General features: G+C 32.4%; 1 protein-coding gene across 1 annotated transcript in view; it reads right to left on the bottom strand.

Moving 5' to 3' along the window:
* The window catches only part of Orb2 (orb2), an 86934-nt gene extending 74144 nt beyond the window's left edge, over positions 1-12790 (bottom strand). The window contains exon 1 of the mRNA XM_064220178.1: positions 12473-12790. Within this exon, the coding sequence (XP_064076248.1) occupies positions 12473-12775 (303 nt within the window). The 5' untranslated portion in view covers positions 12776-12790. The remainder of the gene's footprint in view (positions 1-12472) is intronic.
* Positions 12791-19564: the final 6774 nt, after the last annotated feature.

Below are 19564 nucleotides of genomic sequence, written 5' to 3' on the forward strand. Positions count from 1 at the left end.
ATTCCTATAGTATTAAACTCTGTATTAGAATATATGTATATCTGTCAAAATTACAAAATACCTACTTCACTCCCTAAAATATTTTTGCTAAAACGAAAGCAATGGCTGTATACACATTGCCCTTTGCCCTATTTACCCATGATGGAAGAAAAAGTGTTAGGTACAAGTGAAAAAAAAATCTAGTTTAACAGCAGAATGAAGACAATTACACTTAACTGTATTTTACGATGGTATAAACAATCTAATTTTAAGGTCTAAAGGATGTAATTGTCTTGCAAGAATATTGAAAAGGATAATCATTTTGTTTTTTTTTTATTTAATAGATAGTCAATGGGCCATCTAGTAGGAGTGGGAAGTGGCTACCACCGCTCATTCATTACATCAATGCGCCACCAACCTTGGGAGCTAAGTTGTGATGTCTCTGCCTGTTACACTGACTCATCCTTCAAACCAGAACACAAGAATACTAAGAATTGCTAGTTGACGAAAGAAAATCTGGTGAATGGGCGGTGCCTACCCAGACAGCCCTACCACCAAGTAAATATTGTCTTTATCTTCGTTCCACGCCGTCAGTTCTGCGAGCTAATATATTAGATTTATAGAAACTCTTTTTTAATAACGTCTTAAGAAATTAATATAAATTTAGAATTGGAACAAATCTAGGGAAGTCATTCTATATCTCGAAAGTCAGGTGTATATAAAACAATACCATTACCCCTAGTGCCTTCAAAAAGAAATCTCACGCTTTCGGTACAATTAAAATAATGTCTAATATTACGCAAAGCAAAAATTCGTTATTATTATTGTTCATCATTATTAAATAACATTTCATTCCATGTGATACACAATTTGAGTTCGTTTTATTAATTAATTTTAATAAATACTACCGACTTTATTCTGATGAATGTCTCCAGTAAAAAAGGTATTTAAAATCGTATATTTGAATTTCAATGTACCTCTGTTCCTCATTAATAATTATTAAATAAATAAATACATTTAAAAATCTTGAATAATGAAGCGACATAAAGGCTTGATTTAGATTAAAGTCATTCTGAAACGTCAATACATTTATCGCAGCTACGAGATCTTGAATTAGATGTATCAACGTGACAATCTTACGACTCCTCCACACACTAATTCCAGTTTCAAAATTGTTAAATTATTTAAAATAAAGTAAGGTAGTAAATAAATTAACATTACAGACTTGAATTAAAAAAAAAATAACCCTAATTATATCATAAAATAATCCGCTAAAAACGTTTAGTCCGAATCCAAACCACAAATGTGGCATTAGTTTCAAAAGTAACAGATTCAAATAAAAAAAAAAACAAAAAGCCCTCCTGACAATGGCAGCCCGGCCAATCGGGGCGTCGCAGTGCGCCCGCATCGAGCGGGAAAACTAGGTCACGTGGCTGCGGACGATGCGGCTGTCTTGAGCCCCGCTTGGAGGGAAAACGATTGATACAGATTATAACGTCACAGTTTATAGCATAATAAGTCAATTATACAGCCAAGTAATCTTCATATTATGATAATTTTTCTAAAATCTAATTTGAAACTTAAATGATTTTTATTTACAATTCTAATGCAATAAAATAAATATAACAGTTTTAGTTAAATTTATAAGCAATAATTAAATGACGTATTCCATACATGTTTGTATATTTTTAATCTGTGCCAAACCAACAAGCCTGTGTATACTGTGACGTAAATTATAGTGACAATCGTTTTTGCCCTACTTTCAGCTCATTTCATTCGGAATGAATGAATTAATGCTTGAAAAGCCAACCAAACTGTAGCTGATATATTTTAACTTCATGGTTCTGTTCCTATTTGAACTTAAGGTAATTTAAATTGCACTTAATTTAATACAAAGTTTTTCTTTTAATTTTCATTACTTTTTTCATTACTCTGTAAGAGTAATGAAAAATATTTCGAGCTGTTATTTGTTCTTTAATATTTGAAAAAACATGACAAATTATTGTTTTAATTTAGAAATTTCATTTTCTGTATTTTTTAGAAATTTAATTTAGAAGGCGAACGAGCGAATTAGAAATCTTAATTCAATGCCCCAAATACAAGATCCAGTACATCCCTTGTGTCGAATTTGTCGTTTAAACGAGAACAGATCAATAACTTATTGCCATTGGCGAATGAATAAAAACCAAAATTTCCTTTCGTCTAAATTGTTCAATGAAATACAACCGTTGGTCTCGTGTTAAATAATATTCACATGTTAATTCCATTCCTTTATATAAGCCCGCCTGGGTATCCACAACCAAAACCAAAGAGCAATACTTAGTATTTGGTTTCGGTTGGAAAGGTGAATCCAGTGCAATTTCAGGCGCAAGGGACATAACACCTTAGTAGATTGTTTGAGGAATGATTAATATTTCTTATCGTATTAATATCGACGGGTGGTCACTACCCCCTTACCTTCAGGTGGCCCATTTACTAATCCATCTATTACATTTAAAAATTTGTGACTAGCCTAACCACGGGTACAGTAATAGTTTGAATAGTTTTAGATTGAAGAACAAATAAAAAAGAAAATTTCTTGGTTTTTTTCCGTCAAGTAAAGTTGAAATTCTCGCCTTTTCTCTACTATAATATGCATGTATTATACATGTAAACCTTCCCCTTGAATCGCTCTATTTATTGACGAAAACCGCATTAAAATGCGTTGAGTAGTTTAAAAGATCCAAGCGATACAAATGGGAAGCGACTTTGTTTTACTTTGTAGAGATGTTACTTACATTTCAATAGTACATGAAGGGGTGATTATGTGATTTACTTTATTAATAAAGGAATATATTTCTATTGTCAGCATTTTTAGGAGTCCTCTTAAGGATTACTAGTGAGATTTTTTAGGAACAAACTCAAAATCACAACTAAACACGATCGTGATGGTATCCGACCTCGACTGTGATTATTATTAGTACTTAGTATAAAACAAAGTCGCTTACCGCTGTCTGTCCCTATGTATGCTTAGATCTTTAAAATTACACAACGGATTTTGATGCGATTTTTTTTTAATAAATAGATTGATTCAAGAGGAAGGTTTATATGTATAATACGTGCTCAATATAGTAGATAAACACTGATGATTTTAGAGGTTTCTGCAGTAATGTCTTAAACACATTTTTTGCGCTTACATTGCAAACTAGATAGATCAAAATAATGTACTACAGTATTGTACACGTTAAAAAGGTCTTTAAAAATTCCGGTTGGGTTTCGGCGGTTTGTATTGTCTAATGACTCAAAAACTGTGAACGTTGTAAGACATTCTGTAGTATATTTAGTTTCAGCATTGCACCCGAGCGAAGCCGGGGCGCGTCGCCAGTAACTTATAAAGGATACACGTATCGGCAAAGTGTATCGCAGTAAATCGATTTTCGACATGTCGTGATTGAGATACGAAGTTTCAAGGTCGAACTAAGTGCAACGTAACGTAACATAACGTTTGAATAAACGTCTTTGCGTTAACACCAGAAAACAAATCGCTAAAACTATTTTTTAAGTCTTTAAAACGAGATGTTTCAAATAAAACGCAAAGAATTAGATACTTGATAGATAAAAGATAAGATAAGATGTTTTTGAGGCAAATATCAAGATTGATCGACACGAGATATCATAGTGAGATCGTGTAAAGTTACATTTTTTTTTGGTACCGATTTTTGTAAAACCTTGCGGTTTATTGCGTGCGTTACAACTCGGTGTTGATAGATGGCGCTAATTACATTTTTGACCTTTCTGAATCGCACTGGCTAGATATTTTCTGGATAATTGATATACAATACAGTTTCAAACATCAAGATAAGGTCCGCTGACGCTGTAAAGGCCAGTAGGACCAACAGCACTACTACATGATATAAAAAAAAATCAAGTCTATATTAACCATTGACTTTCAACGTCGGGAAGTTTGTTTTGAAAGATCCCAAAAATAAATTTAACTAAAACCGTGTAAAAAAGAAAGAGAGGATAAGGTACTGGCATAACATGTATTCAGTATCTCACTCTACCGTAAGCTAAGTAAAAGAACTTCGTTCCAAAAACAAATTCAAATCGTTTTTTAAATAACAGTGTATTCAAGGAACAAAAAACTTAATTATAATGTCGGTTAAAAATAAGGTAAATCAGTTTACAAAATTTCACGAGTGACGTCATAGAGTTCTATCCCTCTCTAACTTACTTTTAACCCATAAATTAAATGTCATAACTCCCATTGCCAAGATCTCTACGATAGGAACAATTTATAGATATTCCACGGCGTCACTGATTGGTAGATGAAAATTGCTAGTTACCGCTGATTGGTTGATCAAAATTTTCTTTACAGTATTAATTTAATGACATTATTTTTTATAATAGTTGGGTATAATTCGTATGTCGGTACAGCTAACTGCATGACGCTCTCTTATGCCATGTCTTGCGTAGCGAACGTGTGTCGAAAATATTTTCTAAATATTATTTATAATCTATATATTTATTTATTTATAGGTATTCTTTAATAGTAAATACCTTCAGTTCGCAGAGCTTCCGATGACGGCTAAAATTTTTATTTTATTTGTTTGGCAAAGATTTTATTATATACAGCCTAATAAAGACACTGTTTTATTCAAAGGTGCTTGACCCTTTGACATAATGAAATCGTTTAAAAATAATCGATACATACTCGTCAAAATCCTAATTGTAAACGTGAAATTGTATGTCTCTCCAAACAATCGCAAACGTAACTACATCGATATTAAACAATGTGTGTTTGTTCACATTCTTCGATCAATGTTATATAATTTCTTTACATTCGTATGTTCGTGTGTTATAGCTTGAAAATTCATTGAATTGTTTTTTTTTTTTAATTTCCAAGTTACTGTGACGGGTCCGATGTTGGAAATCCTAATTTTGACAAACATTTCTTAAATTGGAATGAAGATGCGTTGAGTCAGTCAGAACAAAATATTTTATAACTTTTAAAGAATTACCATAGATTGTTGTCGTTGTGAACAAAAGGCACTTATAAATGAGTTAGTCGTTTTTTATGATGTAGTTAGCCGGACGAGCAAATGCAAAATAATGGTAAGTGGCCACCACTGCCCATAGACAATGGGACTGTAAGAAATATTAACGATTCCTACATCACCCTTCAAACCAAAACAACAATACTGGGTACTGCTATTTCGCGGTAGAATATCTGATGATTCGGTCAGGGCCGGATCTACCATATGGCTTTTTGGGCTTCAGGCCAGGGCCGCGTGGATTCAAGGAGGTCCCAGCTAAGTAAAGTCAAAGTGAAAAATAGACAATAATGAAAAAATAATCCATAACTTTATTAAATTAAACAGATCGTATGGTTTGCAGCCATACGAGTCCTGCAATTAATCAAACTCATTTAATTCAAATCTACGTTCAGATATGTCTTAGATGGGCCCCTAATTAGTGTTAGCCCAGGGCGCCCTAAACTTACGGTCCTGCCCTGGATTCGGTACCTACCCAGACCTACAAAGCCTTAATACCAAGAAAAAGTCGTTAGTAGCGTTAAGCCCGATAACAGACATTATACAAAAACAATGAACTTCATGACCCAGATACGACGATCGATATTCATACGGCACCAAGGAACGAGAAACAGTCATCGAAATATCAGTCTACTACTAAATTAATTATAGTGAACAGATATATATTATCAGCTAGCTATAGCCCGCGGCTTTGCTCAGTTGCTAGGTATAAATAACCTTGGAATCACGCTTTTTCATACCGAATTTCATCAAATTCGTTTCAGTCGTTTGACCGTGAAAGTGAAGTAACTCTGCCTGAGTTACTCTCGCGTTTATAATATTATGTGAACTCTTGTTACACATCTTGTTAAGTTCATTGGTTATCTATGTTGTCTTGGGTCTGGGTGTTTGTGGTACCGTCGTTACTTCTGATTTTCCATAACACGAGTGCTTTAACTACTTACATTGGGATCAGAGTAATGTATGTGATGTTGCCCAATGTATGTTGCCCAATATATATATATGTTATTGATCAAATAGTTTGTGCGGCTAGATGTCGTGAGGTTATGATTGAAACCGTGACACACGTATGATTACATATCATCTTATAATCACTACATAGTATAAAACAAAGACGCTCCCTGTGTATGGTTAGATCTTTAAAACTACGCAACGGATATTGAAGCAATTTTATTTAATAGATGGTCTAATTCAAGAGGAAGGTTTATATGTATAATACATGCATAATATGGTAGAGAAATACCGATTATTTTAGAGGTTTCTAATATTATGTCATATATAAACACAATTTTTTGCGCTTACATTGCAAGCGCTGGCTGAACCCTACGAGATGGATCAAAATAATGTACTACAGTACTGTACACCTTCTCGTCTTCAAAAAAGTCTGTAATGGTTTATCTATCTCTTAGGGATAACTCAAGATAAACATTTTGTTATCCTTTATTTTTTACGAGAAATAATGGCTCATTTACGAAGTGACTAAGCAATACAGCATCAAACCTTATCCAATTAAGCACCCTTAATACATTTTGTATTTCATATAGATCAATATGGCTCTTTGCATGTAAATGAAATGAACATTCTCGAAGATATTACAAATTTAAAACGCAGGGACATAGCGGTCTGTATTGTCTAATGACAAAAGCTATGAACTTCGTAAATAATGACATTCTGTAGTATATTTAGTATCAGCATTGGACCCGTGCGAAGCCGAGGCGGGTCGCTAGTTTTTATATAATATAACAGGTAAAAGAGTTCCTAAAATTAGCGTAAAGGGAGGGGGAGAAGAGGACGACCTAAGAAAATGGACGGAGCGAGATGAGAGAGAGAAGATCAGGCAGGGAAAAAAGTATCGAGTTCTTCTGCTTCTGATGGTAAGTGGTCACCAACGTCCATAAACATTGGGACGGAAATTTTAAACATTCCTAACACCGCTCCTCCATCATACACACCTTGGGAATTAAGATGTCCCTTGTGATCGTTACACTGGCTCACACACCAATCCGGAACACATAAATACTATGTATTGCTTGACGTTAGTATATGTATTGAATGAGGCTTCTACACAGACGGGCTTGCACAAAGCCCTGCCACCAAGTAAAGTTTGTAGTACAGTCTTTCAACCTTTTAAAACTAGGTGTTAGGTTAGTTATTTAGTCTAGGTTTAGAGTATCTTTGTTCTCCATTTCAAAGATCATTGATATTGCTTTTGGGTGAATAAGTAACAAAGGTCCAAACTAACAAACTTCCACGACGTATGATTTTAATATTTAATATATATACAAAAAATAGATAAGTCGCGGGATAATCGATTGCAACGAAGTTGCTTACGTTGTATATTATGTATTAAATGCTATATATATGATATAATGTTAAAACATCCACATAATGCTTATTGGAGTACACTGCAATTTATTTAACGCATTCAATTGTGTGGACCACGAAACGTTTTTCTATAGAAAATTTGAACATTGTATATAATATTTGATGTTATTGTTACATTTGGGTCAAGAAATCATCAAATTTTCACATCCGTTAATGGAATGAAGTCCCAGAAGGGGACTGTGTTAAAAACAGGTGTTTCACAAGGATCTATTTTGTGGTCTAGTTTTATTTCTTTTATATATATATATGACTTTAAGGTATGTGTAGTATTGTTTATTTAATTACATTTTGACATTCAAAATTAAAACTTAATTTGACGAATTAAGAAATATTTCACGGATACAACTTTTCAACCAACTTAAATAGTATTTACTGTATTAAATACTATTTAGTCCTAAATATAAAAACAGCAGCATTTTAAATGAATAATAGAAATCTTAATGTGACTACATACAGTGTGATTTAAATATATTTATTCAAAGCTGCAATTGCAATTTCCTGCTTTACACAGACTTTAGACAGAAAAAAAGCTTGAAGGCTGCGTGTAAAAACTCTAAGTGCACTTGATCGATTGGCTTCTTAACAGAATGCCTTATCCCTACGATAATACTAGGGCTGAAAGTGCGCCTGGTCAGCGGTTTCCTTTACGTTTGGTGTGGACGCACAGTAGACTTCTAATAAAACTCGATTAATATCTAGATCAATTAATTTCTGAAAACCCTCCATTATAAAAACAGCCATTCATCAAAAAAAGCTGTTCGGTGGATGCAAATGGGGCAAATTTCGTCGAAATTAGACACACGCAGGTTTCCTCACGATGTTTTCCTTCACCGAGCACGAGATGAATTATAAACAGAAAATTAAGTGGTGCTTGCCTGGGTTCTCTGCTGCTGACCATCTCGGCTATATTCATTGGCGCTTTAAGAAATCTTAACCATTCCTTACATCGCCAATTCGCTACCAACCTTGGAAGCTATACTGTTATGCGCCTGTAGTTACACTGGCTCACCCTTCAAACCGGAATACAACAATACTAAATATCCCTGGTTGACGGTAGAATATATCGTGGATGGTACAGACCAATTCGAAGGGACTGTTAGAAGATTGCTTAAAATACATAAATAAACTTCATTCGAGTAACTAGCGACGTCAGAACGTAAACAATTATGGAAAATCGATTTTAACCTACTTTTTTTTAATTTAATATGTGAGCTTCCTAGCAAATAGGCCACATGATGTTAAGTGACACGATTAATCGAACTGAATTTTTTAAATTATAGCAACCCTAAATAATTAATTTGATTAACGGCACACGAATAAAAACTCGATTACTTATTTTAACGTAAGTATTGAATACATCGATAAAATTTAAACTGTTTAATATCTGCGATGTTTATAATGGACTTCGTGTTTATATAAATATAATTGTACTTTATTGATATAGTTTGTTAAAAAAATGGTGGAAACCAACTACCGAGTTTCTTGCCGGTTCTCGGTAGATTCTCCTTTCCACTCGGTTCCGTCCCGAATTCCGGTGGTAACTACATTTAATTAAATCGTAACATGTCGATTCAAAAGTGCTTTTATGAGCCTACTTGAATAAAGAATGTTGACAATTGTGAATCAAAGCCATTGCGTGATATTAAAAAAAAAATTAACATATTAAAAATAATGAGGCTTAATGTGAAATATATATATATAAATATAAAATTGTGTGTGTATGTAATATGATTATACATTGTTATATATATTCTGGATAACACGCTAATTTTATTTAATTATATGTTTATTGTACTAAATAAAATTCCATCCATACGTAGTTACATGAATTTATTTTGGTGGTTAATGTTTTGTGCAAATCCGTCTGGGTAGGTACCACCCACTCATCAGATATTCTACCGCCAAACAGCAGTACTCAGTATTGTTGTGTTCCGGTTTGATGGGTGAGTGAAAATCAAAAAATAAAAATCAAAATATACTTTATTCAAGTAGGCTTTTACAAGCACTTTTGAATCGTCATTTAACAAACTATTTAAAGTAAAGCTACCACCGGTTCGGAATGTAGATTCCACCGAGAAGAACCCGCAAGAAACTCAGTAGTTACTCTTTTTCAACATCTAAAAATACAGTCATGTTAGTTAAATACAATTATATATGTATGTCATGTCTCCTGCCTGGAAGTCAACGAGCATTAACTCCACGCTTTTTTATCATCAATATAATCTTGTGAGCCAGTGTAACTACAGGCACGAGATATACCATATTAGTTCCCAAGGCTAGTGACGCATTGGTGATTTAAGGGATGATTAATATTTCCAACAGCGCCAATGTCTAGGGGCGCTGACCACTTAACAAATGTCGCCCCTTTGCTGGTCTGTCTATCTATTACATGAAAATAAAATATATCCAGCTCCATATTCCTTTTTTATAGCTTGGGTAAGCGATCATATGGACCACGGCCTGTAAACATTGTCGCTGTGAGAAACTCTAATCACTCCTCACATCGACATTACGTCACAAATCATGAGAACTCAGATGTTATTGGTTTGTGTATTTACACTGACTCTTCAAACCGGATCAAAACATAAGTATTGCTGTTGGGCGGTATAATACAATACATCCTGGCTATTTCTTTTCATATTGAATACTAGCAACACGCTCCGGCTTCGCACAGGTGCAATGCTGATAAAAATTAAACAGTAAAGAATAAAAAAAATGATTGTTTGTTATCCCTAAGAGATAGACATATACCATCGCGGACTTTTTTGAAGATTTTTTTAAGGTGTACAATACTGTAGTACATTATTTTGATCTATCTCGTAGGGCTCAGCGTTTGCAATGTAAGCGAAAAAAATATGTTTATTTATGACTTCACTTCAGAAACCTCTAAAATTATCAGTGTTTCTCTACTATATTGTGCATGTATTATACATATAAACCTTCCTCCTGAATCAATCTTAGTAGTGATAAGTATATAATAAATTTAACAAAAAAAGACCCGCTGAGTTATTTCGCCGGTCCTTCTCGGGTATTTTCTTTGCCGAACCGGTGGTAGTGTTTAATTTGACTATCAATATGTAAGTTTACTGCTTCTATATTGAATAAAGGAATTCGAGTGAGTTTGAGTATGACGTGTACGATCTCAGACGGGCTCGGACGAAGTCCTACCACCAAGTGAAAAAAACTGTCTTGTCTCGTGACTGTGGGCGATAATTTTTTTTTTTTTATATTTGGCATGATTGTTTTCTTTTAATATATTATAAATAATATACTAGTTGTCCACCGCGGCATTGCTTATTTTAGTGGTTAGTCGTCAGGCGTTAGGCATAAAAAATGCCATATGTCCATCCATGGAGTTCAGGCTTGCTATGAATTTGATGGTCTATAAAAGAGCAACAAACCAACAGACAGATTACTCTTCACGTTTATAATATTAGTATAGATATTGAATTTGAAATACACCAACCATTTAATATACCATCAACTTCCAACCTGGAATCAAACTGCCCTACGTACACACTATTTAGGGTCGCAAATGTCAAATCAATGACAGCGAAATCTGTGTTTAAACAAACAGCCGCTACAGGCCGTAAGATATTGTGCCTATTATTACTCTGGCCGACTCACCATTCATACTTGAGTACCACATTACTGGGCTTAAACGAAACTCCTTTAAAATAATATATAGATACTTGTAAGCAGCGGCGGCCTTAGGGGGTCGCGAACAGGGCAATCGCCCGGGGCCTCGCTCTTGCAGGGGCCTCGCGCAAAAATCCAAGAAAAATTGAAATAGATTTTTTATTTAATACTTTTCACCGAGGACAGGGGGCCTCGCAAAGACCTACCGCCCGGAGCCTCGCAATGGGTAAAGCCGCCGCTGCTTGTAAGAATGCAAATAATATGCTGTAACAATAAATTAGAGCCGAGATGGCCCAGTGGTTAGAACGCGTGCATATTTACCGATGATTTCGGGTTCAAACCCAGGCATGCACCACTGAATTTTCATGTGCTTAATTTGTGTTTATAATTCATCTCGTGCTCGGCGGTGAAGGAAAACATCGTGAGGAAACCTGCATGTGTCTAATTCCAACGAAATTCTGCCACATGTGAATCCACCAACCCGCATTGGAGCAGCGTGGTCGAATATACTCCAAATCTTCTCCTCAAAGGGAGAGGAGGCCTTAGCCCAGCAGTGGGAAATTTACAGGCTGATTATGTTTATGTTTATGATTGTTTTGTGATCAGCACAAAAAGTTTGTGCAAATAAACTAAAATGTTTAAATAGTTTTTTTTTTTAATTAAAAATTGGTAGACAGGCTTGCATCGCCAATGCACCACCAACCTTGGGAATTAGGATATTTGTTAATTAATTAATTTGTTTAAATTATTAAGAAATAAACTCTTTCAGGATCCAAATCTACCATATATGCAAGTATATATTTATATGAACGTATGGATGATAAAACGAAGGCTTTCCAAATGAATAAATTTCCAATGAATTTTTTAATATAATATAATTCAATTTCAGAACTACATCGAACGTCGTCGAGATACGAGAGACTAATTTAATTTGTAAATATCGTAATATTAATCTGTAATATTACCTTTAACAATTTTTTTTTTTCGTTCCTCGTAATTATAGACGTACGAAAAACAGTATTCATTCTAAGACAGTTAGTCTTATGCGTACAATTTTTCGTCATCTGTGTTATTTCTACATTTTTACTAGTTATATCATTTTAACTTAGGAACTGAGCACGGAAAACTAATTACTTATCCGGCTTATCGTTTCTAACTCTACTAAGCACGTAGAGATTAACTTTTACGTAAATATAACACATTTTACATAGAAAATCGTTTACTTAATGCGATTTAAAGACTTAACTCGAACGAAAATGGTATTAAATGATGCAAAGAATGAAAAAAATAATTATTTCTACGATAGCGAACGATTTTATTGCGAATTTAGCTCGGAAAACTGAATTATTCAGTTACGTTGGGTTACAAATTTTATATGAACCACGTCAACAAAAGGTACGTCACTGCTATTTAACATATTAATCACAATAGCTAACCTGGTACGGCTCATCTGGTTTGCCTGGGTATGATGCACTGCGTCTGTAATCTGGGGGCCTCGGGGGCGCTGGGGCCCTCCTCCATGGCGCGAACGCTGACGGCTGAGGTGGCTGGGGTGCCGGCCATCTGTATTGTGGGGCCCGTCTAAATGGTGCCCGGTACTGCCTCTCATCATCAACGACGCTTGGTGCGCCGGGGTACTGTAGTTCACCCATCCACGCATACGTCCGGTCTGCGTGACGATCGGACCACGACTGACGATAACTGATAACGGGTCGATGTTGGATGCGCGCGCAGCTCATGCGGCTATTGTTTTTCAAATGTGGAACGTTTTTGAAATGGCAACCCTGCCACCTGCATTGAGGTTTTTTTGACCGACTTGTTTTAAGGAGTATTCGGTTATTATATAGGTTAAGAGTCACTCGAATATGTTCAATTGAATTCCTTTTTAAAACGTTTTACTTTAATATTATGAATGTTTTAAAAAGAACAAGACACTTACATATAATAAGAAAATTACGATTTTAATTAAATATATACAGATTTATATAATGTAATAAATAATTTATACTGTATTTAATTATTAAAATGTAATCATAATAAACGTAACTATTTAACATGATTTTTTTTCTCTAGTGACCATATGTTTGATACCGCATAGCACTAATTTATTCTGCCTCATTAAAATTTCGTATTTCTTAGTTCGTTCATTTTTTTAATACGTTACTGGCATAATGCTCTTGCCTTTAATTGTATTTTTTATTAGTTTTAATATTAAAACATATACATTATGTTTAATAATATTATTAATAGACGCAAATACTTAATTAAAATAACTATTATTATTGTTTTTTCGTTTAATTCGTTTTGTAAACACATACCTGTAATTAATAATAATTTGAATTAAAATAAACTTAACGTTATAAATAAGATAATTTTTACATCTATTTGTTATAATAATAATATTTGGCTTTTGATGAATGTATTTAATTTACATTAGAAAAATATTTATAGATGTCATTAGTAATTATTATATTTGTTATTAAGTTCCATTTAACTATGAGATAATATATTATTTAATAAATCTCCAACGTCTTTTTCAATAAGTTCTTATTGTAGAATTAGATTTTTCAAAAAATTCAAATCGATATATCTCAGGATTCTTTTTTTAAATTGTTTAATATTTGATAAACTGGAAGCTTAGATTTTGACCGTTTATTAAAACACTAAATGTCCTTGAATTGTATTGTATTATAAAAATATATTAATAAATACAGCGACAAAATAAAAAGTGTAATCATTCTAATTTCATATTGTTATTTGAATAAATAAAAAATATGTTTAGTAAATATTCAATATTATTTTAACGCCATTACTGTTTTTATCATTTGAAACAGTGTAATTGAATTAAATACTTAGTATTATTATTTGAAATTTGCTAACAATTTATTTAAATATCCAGCGTCATTTTAATGAAAAGTAAATTTTAAAACCTTTATTCTCAAATTGAACAGGGAACATTTTTTTTTTTGTTTTATCTGTTTTTTACACTAAAGTATCTTAGCAACGCGAAACCCGCATTGGGGTAAAATTGCTACAGTAAAGCAGTATGCAGTAAGTTATCTAACTGCAAATCTATATTTCCTATACGACACACATAATGTGTTTATATATAGGAAGAAATAACGATTATTTAAACGATAATTAATATTCTTTAACTTTAAATGTGATAAGATTTATTTGAATTGTCATTTTTAATAGAGACAGCTGCAATTTTTATAAGTGGAATTCGATTTTTAAAAAATTGGATGTTATTTTGAGTAATAATGTCTGAGATTTTAGGATTAAATTACCGTTATTTAAAATATCTATTAATTACGTTTATTATTGTTATAAATAGTCATTATTTGGTTTTTATTTAATTATATAGAATGCGTATTCTTTAGATTTTTTTATAAATGTGAATCAAATTTGTTTTTTATAAATGTGAATCTTTAAGTAAATGTATCAATATATATTGAGAATTTCGTGTAAATTTTGTCGAAAAAATGTTTGATTTAAAATCAAAAACAGTCTTTTTTATTTTATTTTTCTTTCATTCAATTTGAATCAAATACAAAGTGTTAAATTTTTTTTCACAGTCTTATAAAGTAATCAAAACATTTCTTGGATATAACAATTCAGATATAAATAATTTATTTTTTTAATTTATTTTTTTCTTTACCGCTAATAAATTAAATAATGATTTTACATCATGGCGTAAATGGCATAAATCAGCGCCATCTAGTGTTGAAAATTTGCACCAATTTACTTTATAAATGTTACATTAGATGGCGTTATGTACCTGACATACACCTTTAAATATGCTTGAATATTGATTTCTAACTTATTTGTTTAATAATGGAAAGAATATTACAATTAAAAATTGGAAAGAGAAAAGGACGGTTCGGAAGTTTTTAAACTTTAACTTTAATTTTTTGTTTAATAACGGTAGCGCCATCTGTTTTTTCAGAAGACTTTCAATATGATATATTTGAGTGATCTTACTATTATTAATACTTAATATTAATAATATATGCGTGCATTCATATGCAACGGCATTAAAGACAACTTATCAAAATTGCACACAAAATGGACGAAGCAACTTTTTGGAGGGTTTAAGGTAGGTACCACTTACTCATCACATACTCTAACGCCAAACAGTAATATTTAGTATTCTTGTATTTCGGACTTCGGCTTGAAATGTTAGTGAACCAGTGTAATTATATGCATAAGGGGCTCCTCAGATTACACCAGTGGGCGTCGCCAGTGACTATTTACCATCGATTGGTAGTCTGTACTCTGTTGACCTATTTTAAAATAAAAAATGTAAGGGGCAAGGATAAACCAAACCCTTCAGAAAAATCGGTATAGAAAGAAAAAACTAGGTCAAATAATTAAACTCTAATTATCTATTAAATAGATTTAATTTTCAACTACCAGTTAGGTACATTTCGTTATATTTGAAAGGAGTCAAATTATCACGTAGGAGAATGAGAAGGATATGTAATATATAAATATATATTTTCAAAGAAATTTCAATATCTACTACCGCGAGTACGGTGCTGCGCATTTTTTAATTTCGCGTCCAAATTTACATTGCAGAGTAGAAAGATCAAAGTCATTCATTATGAATTTAGAGAAAAAAAAAACATTTACATAAAATTGAATTTAAACTTCTTAATTTTATTTTGTTCTTTGTACCGGCAAGTTATGACAACGATTGCTGTAGCATTTATTAATCTGTACCGTATTTTCATCACGTCGTAGTACCTCTAAAATGAACTAGATGGCGGTCTTACATCTTAGTAAAACTCTGGAGCATGCAACTCTAGTGCATAAATTAGAAAATAAGAAATGTGGCGCCATCTTTTGGTCAATGTCCCTAAACTTACTTAAACTTTAAAACTGTTGTTGTTTATGCGCTCGCTAGATGACATTAGCATAGTAGTAAACATTAAGATTTAAAAATATTTTAATTATTTTTTTAATAGGGTTTATTATTTCGAAGATGTTTCAGATGACGAAATTATTGTATTTCGAAAATGCTTCTGTTTGTTGTCATATAAAAAATCTAATAATTTCATGGTGCTGGCAGCATTTTAAATTGTCAAAATTTGTAACGACTTTAACCAAACGGCAAAAGTTTATAATTGTTATTTGTTTGAATCGTTCGCTGTGCATCGCGCTAAATTTTATTTGACTTGTGAAAATGCCATCAAACTCCCGACTCAAGTGTCATTTTGGTTGTAAAAACGATGGTGAGTAATTTAAAACCATATTGGTTTATGTTTGGGTAAAATACTGGCCCAGTTCCTACCACTGGTTTCATTTGATGAACTTCATAGTACATTTGACGATACGTAAACCTTCGGACAAAATCAAATATCTTTTATCTACATATATCTATCGCAGGTCCATTGCATCGATTTCCTAAACCGCAATACCCACATCTAGAAAAATTTAATGTATGGAAATCTGTCCTCGCTGAAGATATTCAAGACAAAGGAGATATTTACATTTATAACCAAATTCGAATATGTTATCGCCACTTTGAAGAATGTTATTGTTCACAAAGCCACAGACTCACAGCGAATGCAGTCCCAACGCTAAATATTGGTAAGTTTTTATGTTGTATTTTTTGTATAAGATAATATTATTATTTGGCCTACTTATTAATAAACTTGGACTAAAGTATCATTAAGTTTACCTTTAGTATTATAAAAGTATTAACCAATTTAGTATTACTAATACAGTATACCATGATGGTGTCTCACTTGATTAGTCTTGCAAACTAATTTTACATTCCCCTATTTATACTTTCAAGTTCATCTCAGCTGCAACCCATGGAAACTGATGCTATTGAACATGTGCTTAATGTAATGCAGCCATCAACTGCCCTAACAACAAAGTATGATCAGGGTGAAGGTACTTGCATACAACAGCAAATTGGTTATTCAGAATTATTCTTAGATTTTTATTTAATATTCCAACATTAAGTACATCTTTGAACCAAATTACAACCTGATCCTTAAATGATCCTCACAGTTAAGCATTTTTATTAATATTATTGTTTATGATTAACATACTTATAGATAGAATTATGAGTAAGAAGTTATAATGAAGATTAGTTCTTACTCACAATTAGAATTATGTATATTTTTAGGTTCTTCTTTTAGGCTGCATTGTATGGAAACTGATGTTGAACATGTGCTTACTGTAATCCAGCCGTCAACTTCCGCTCTAAGTACAAAAGATAATAATCTAGCCGAGCAAGGTAATTAACATAAAATATGTACCTGGTATTCCTTTGATATAGTGTTTAATATGAAAGTATGTATGTTTATATTTGCTAGTTTGTGTGCCCTTTGACAAAGGCCTCCTATTCTTTCCGATCATTTATTTTTGTGTTAATTCATACCAAACTATTATAATATATTAATTTTAGGGGTTAGAAATGTCGTTTCAATATTAGTAAGATTCAAATACATAAGGATAAGTTAGTATAAGTGTATCTATGGTAAAACTACTGAATTATTTTTCAGTTTTTCAGCGTCATGTTGTAATTCATAAACACACAAAGTCATCTCAATTTTCATTTAGGCAAGCGATGTCGTCGACAGAGCTTACAAAACAGTAAAATAACCTAAAAAAAGGATCAACTCGTAGTAAAATATAATTAATACTATAAATATTATAAAACCAAGTACCCCCTCCGTGTCCCTCTATCTGAACGCGATAAATTCTAACTAAAACTACAGAACGGGTTTTCATTATTTTACCAATGGAAGGAGTTATTCATGAGGAAAGATAAGGTGTTTAATTCATTAAGGTTTTGTGTAAATTAAACTGAATGTTATGAAGATATCGGAAATAATTATGGCGACTAGGAGCTCGGGCCAATAGAGTTATTCTGTACAGGTATATATAGTAAGGTATAAACGTTTTATTCTAAACGTGTGACACCGGCTCAGGTAGCTAATAAGCTATAAATTAGCATGAAACTTTATTTTGGCACTATATAAGTTGTCTAGTCTCATAAAATCTCGCATCTGCCTATATTCAAGGTCAAAGATCCCAAAATCCGATTTTTTCGTAAATATATCGCTTTCTGAACTTATTATTTAAATAAATTTATTGTTAAATTCTTGTAAAATATTTACATTATAAAATTTTACAGAATGTGAAGTAATCATTTATTTAAATTGCTTACAATTCGCTTTAATAATAAAAAGTCATAGACTAAATGAAAACAGAGGATATTCAATAGATATCGACTAACTGCTACTTTAAAAAAAAATAAAAACAAATTTTCATTACAGAAAAATGTTTACTGTAATATTTTAGTAGGGTCAATGTTTTTTTTATTATCACTTATAAATTACTGTACTTTTTTAAATACTAATACTAAACTAATTATTCTTATATAGTCTGTCGTCTACTGTCAAAAAATATTTTTATAATTTTTTTAGAGATGGGCCGAATGTGGATTGAACCGAATACGAAATTCGGTTGAATTTCGGCGCGCTGGAGTACAAGTTAACCTTAACTTACAATGTGATATTAATTAAATTATCTTTCTTCTCCAATAAATCATATGATTAACAATATATTTGAAAAATATCAATAACCTAATAGATACTGATGTGCTCTGTAGTGCTCAAATGTAACAACTTTTCGTATGGGGGAGAAAAGAAATTCCATTTACCATAATAAAATTATTTAATTATTCGCAAGCAATTAAAAACTATTCGTATTACGCCGAATAAGTAGAACTACTCACGCGTGTATACAACACTAGTGTTGCATATCGATAGGCAATCCATAGTATCGATAGCCCTCCACGATCAATATTATCGACAGTACTAAGCAATACTATTGGATACTGTTATTCAAAACATAATCGCAAAAATTACATTTAACTTAAACTATTGATTCTATCAATAGTGTCGATGGTTTTGTGCCAGTGACAGTATTACTTTCTCGACATAATTTACTTAGTACCTAGGCCTAGTAACGACACAATATTTAAATAACTTTAATTAAATTTGCGCCAATAAATAGTAAGAGAATTAATCTATTTTGTACTTTTTCTTCAATTTATGAAAAAACGGTAAAATGTATGTTTAAAAATTGTGTGTCACCTTGAAGAAGCGTCGAATTAACATGATAACGTACGTCCGTCGATGTCTAAAGACGCGTTTAAAAAAAAAATAACAATATTCAATGAAAAATCAGGGCCTCGATTCAAGGAATATTATCGAGAACTTTGACTTCGTAATTATACATTCCACAATATGCATTCAGTGACTATCGATAGCACTGATCAAAACGATACTATCAATAGTATCGATATCCTAAATAGTTTATTGAGGTCAACAATCGACAGTTCTGCAACACTGAAATACACGCACCTTTTTTTTTTAATACTTAATGTTTATACTCTGTGTCATGTCATAAGCGAGTAGATAAAAAATGAACTTTCGTGGACTGTCTGCTTTGTTTAATCTATGCGTGATAACTTTATTACTCTTTATCTCAGTAAGCTAACA

Source organism: Vanessa tameamea, chromosome 31 (genome assembly GCF_037043105.1).
Source record: "Vanessa tameamea isolate UH-Manoa-2023 chromosome 31, ilVanTame1 primary haplotype, whole genome shotgun sequence".
In the NCBI taxonomy this organism is placed as follows: Eukaryota; Metazoa; Arthropoda; class Insecta; order Lepidoptera; family Nymphalidae; genus Vanessa; species Vanessa tameamea.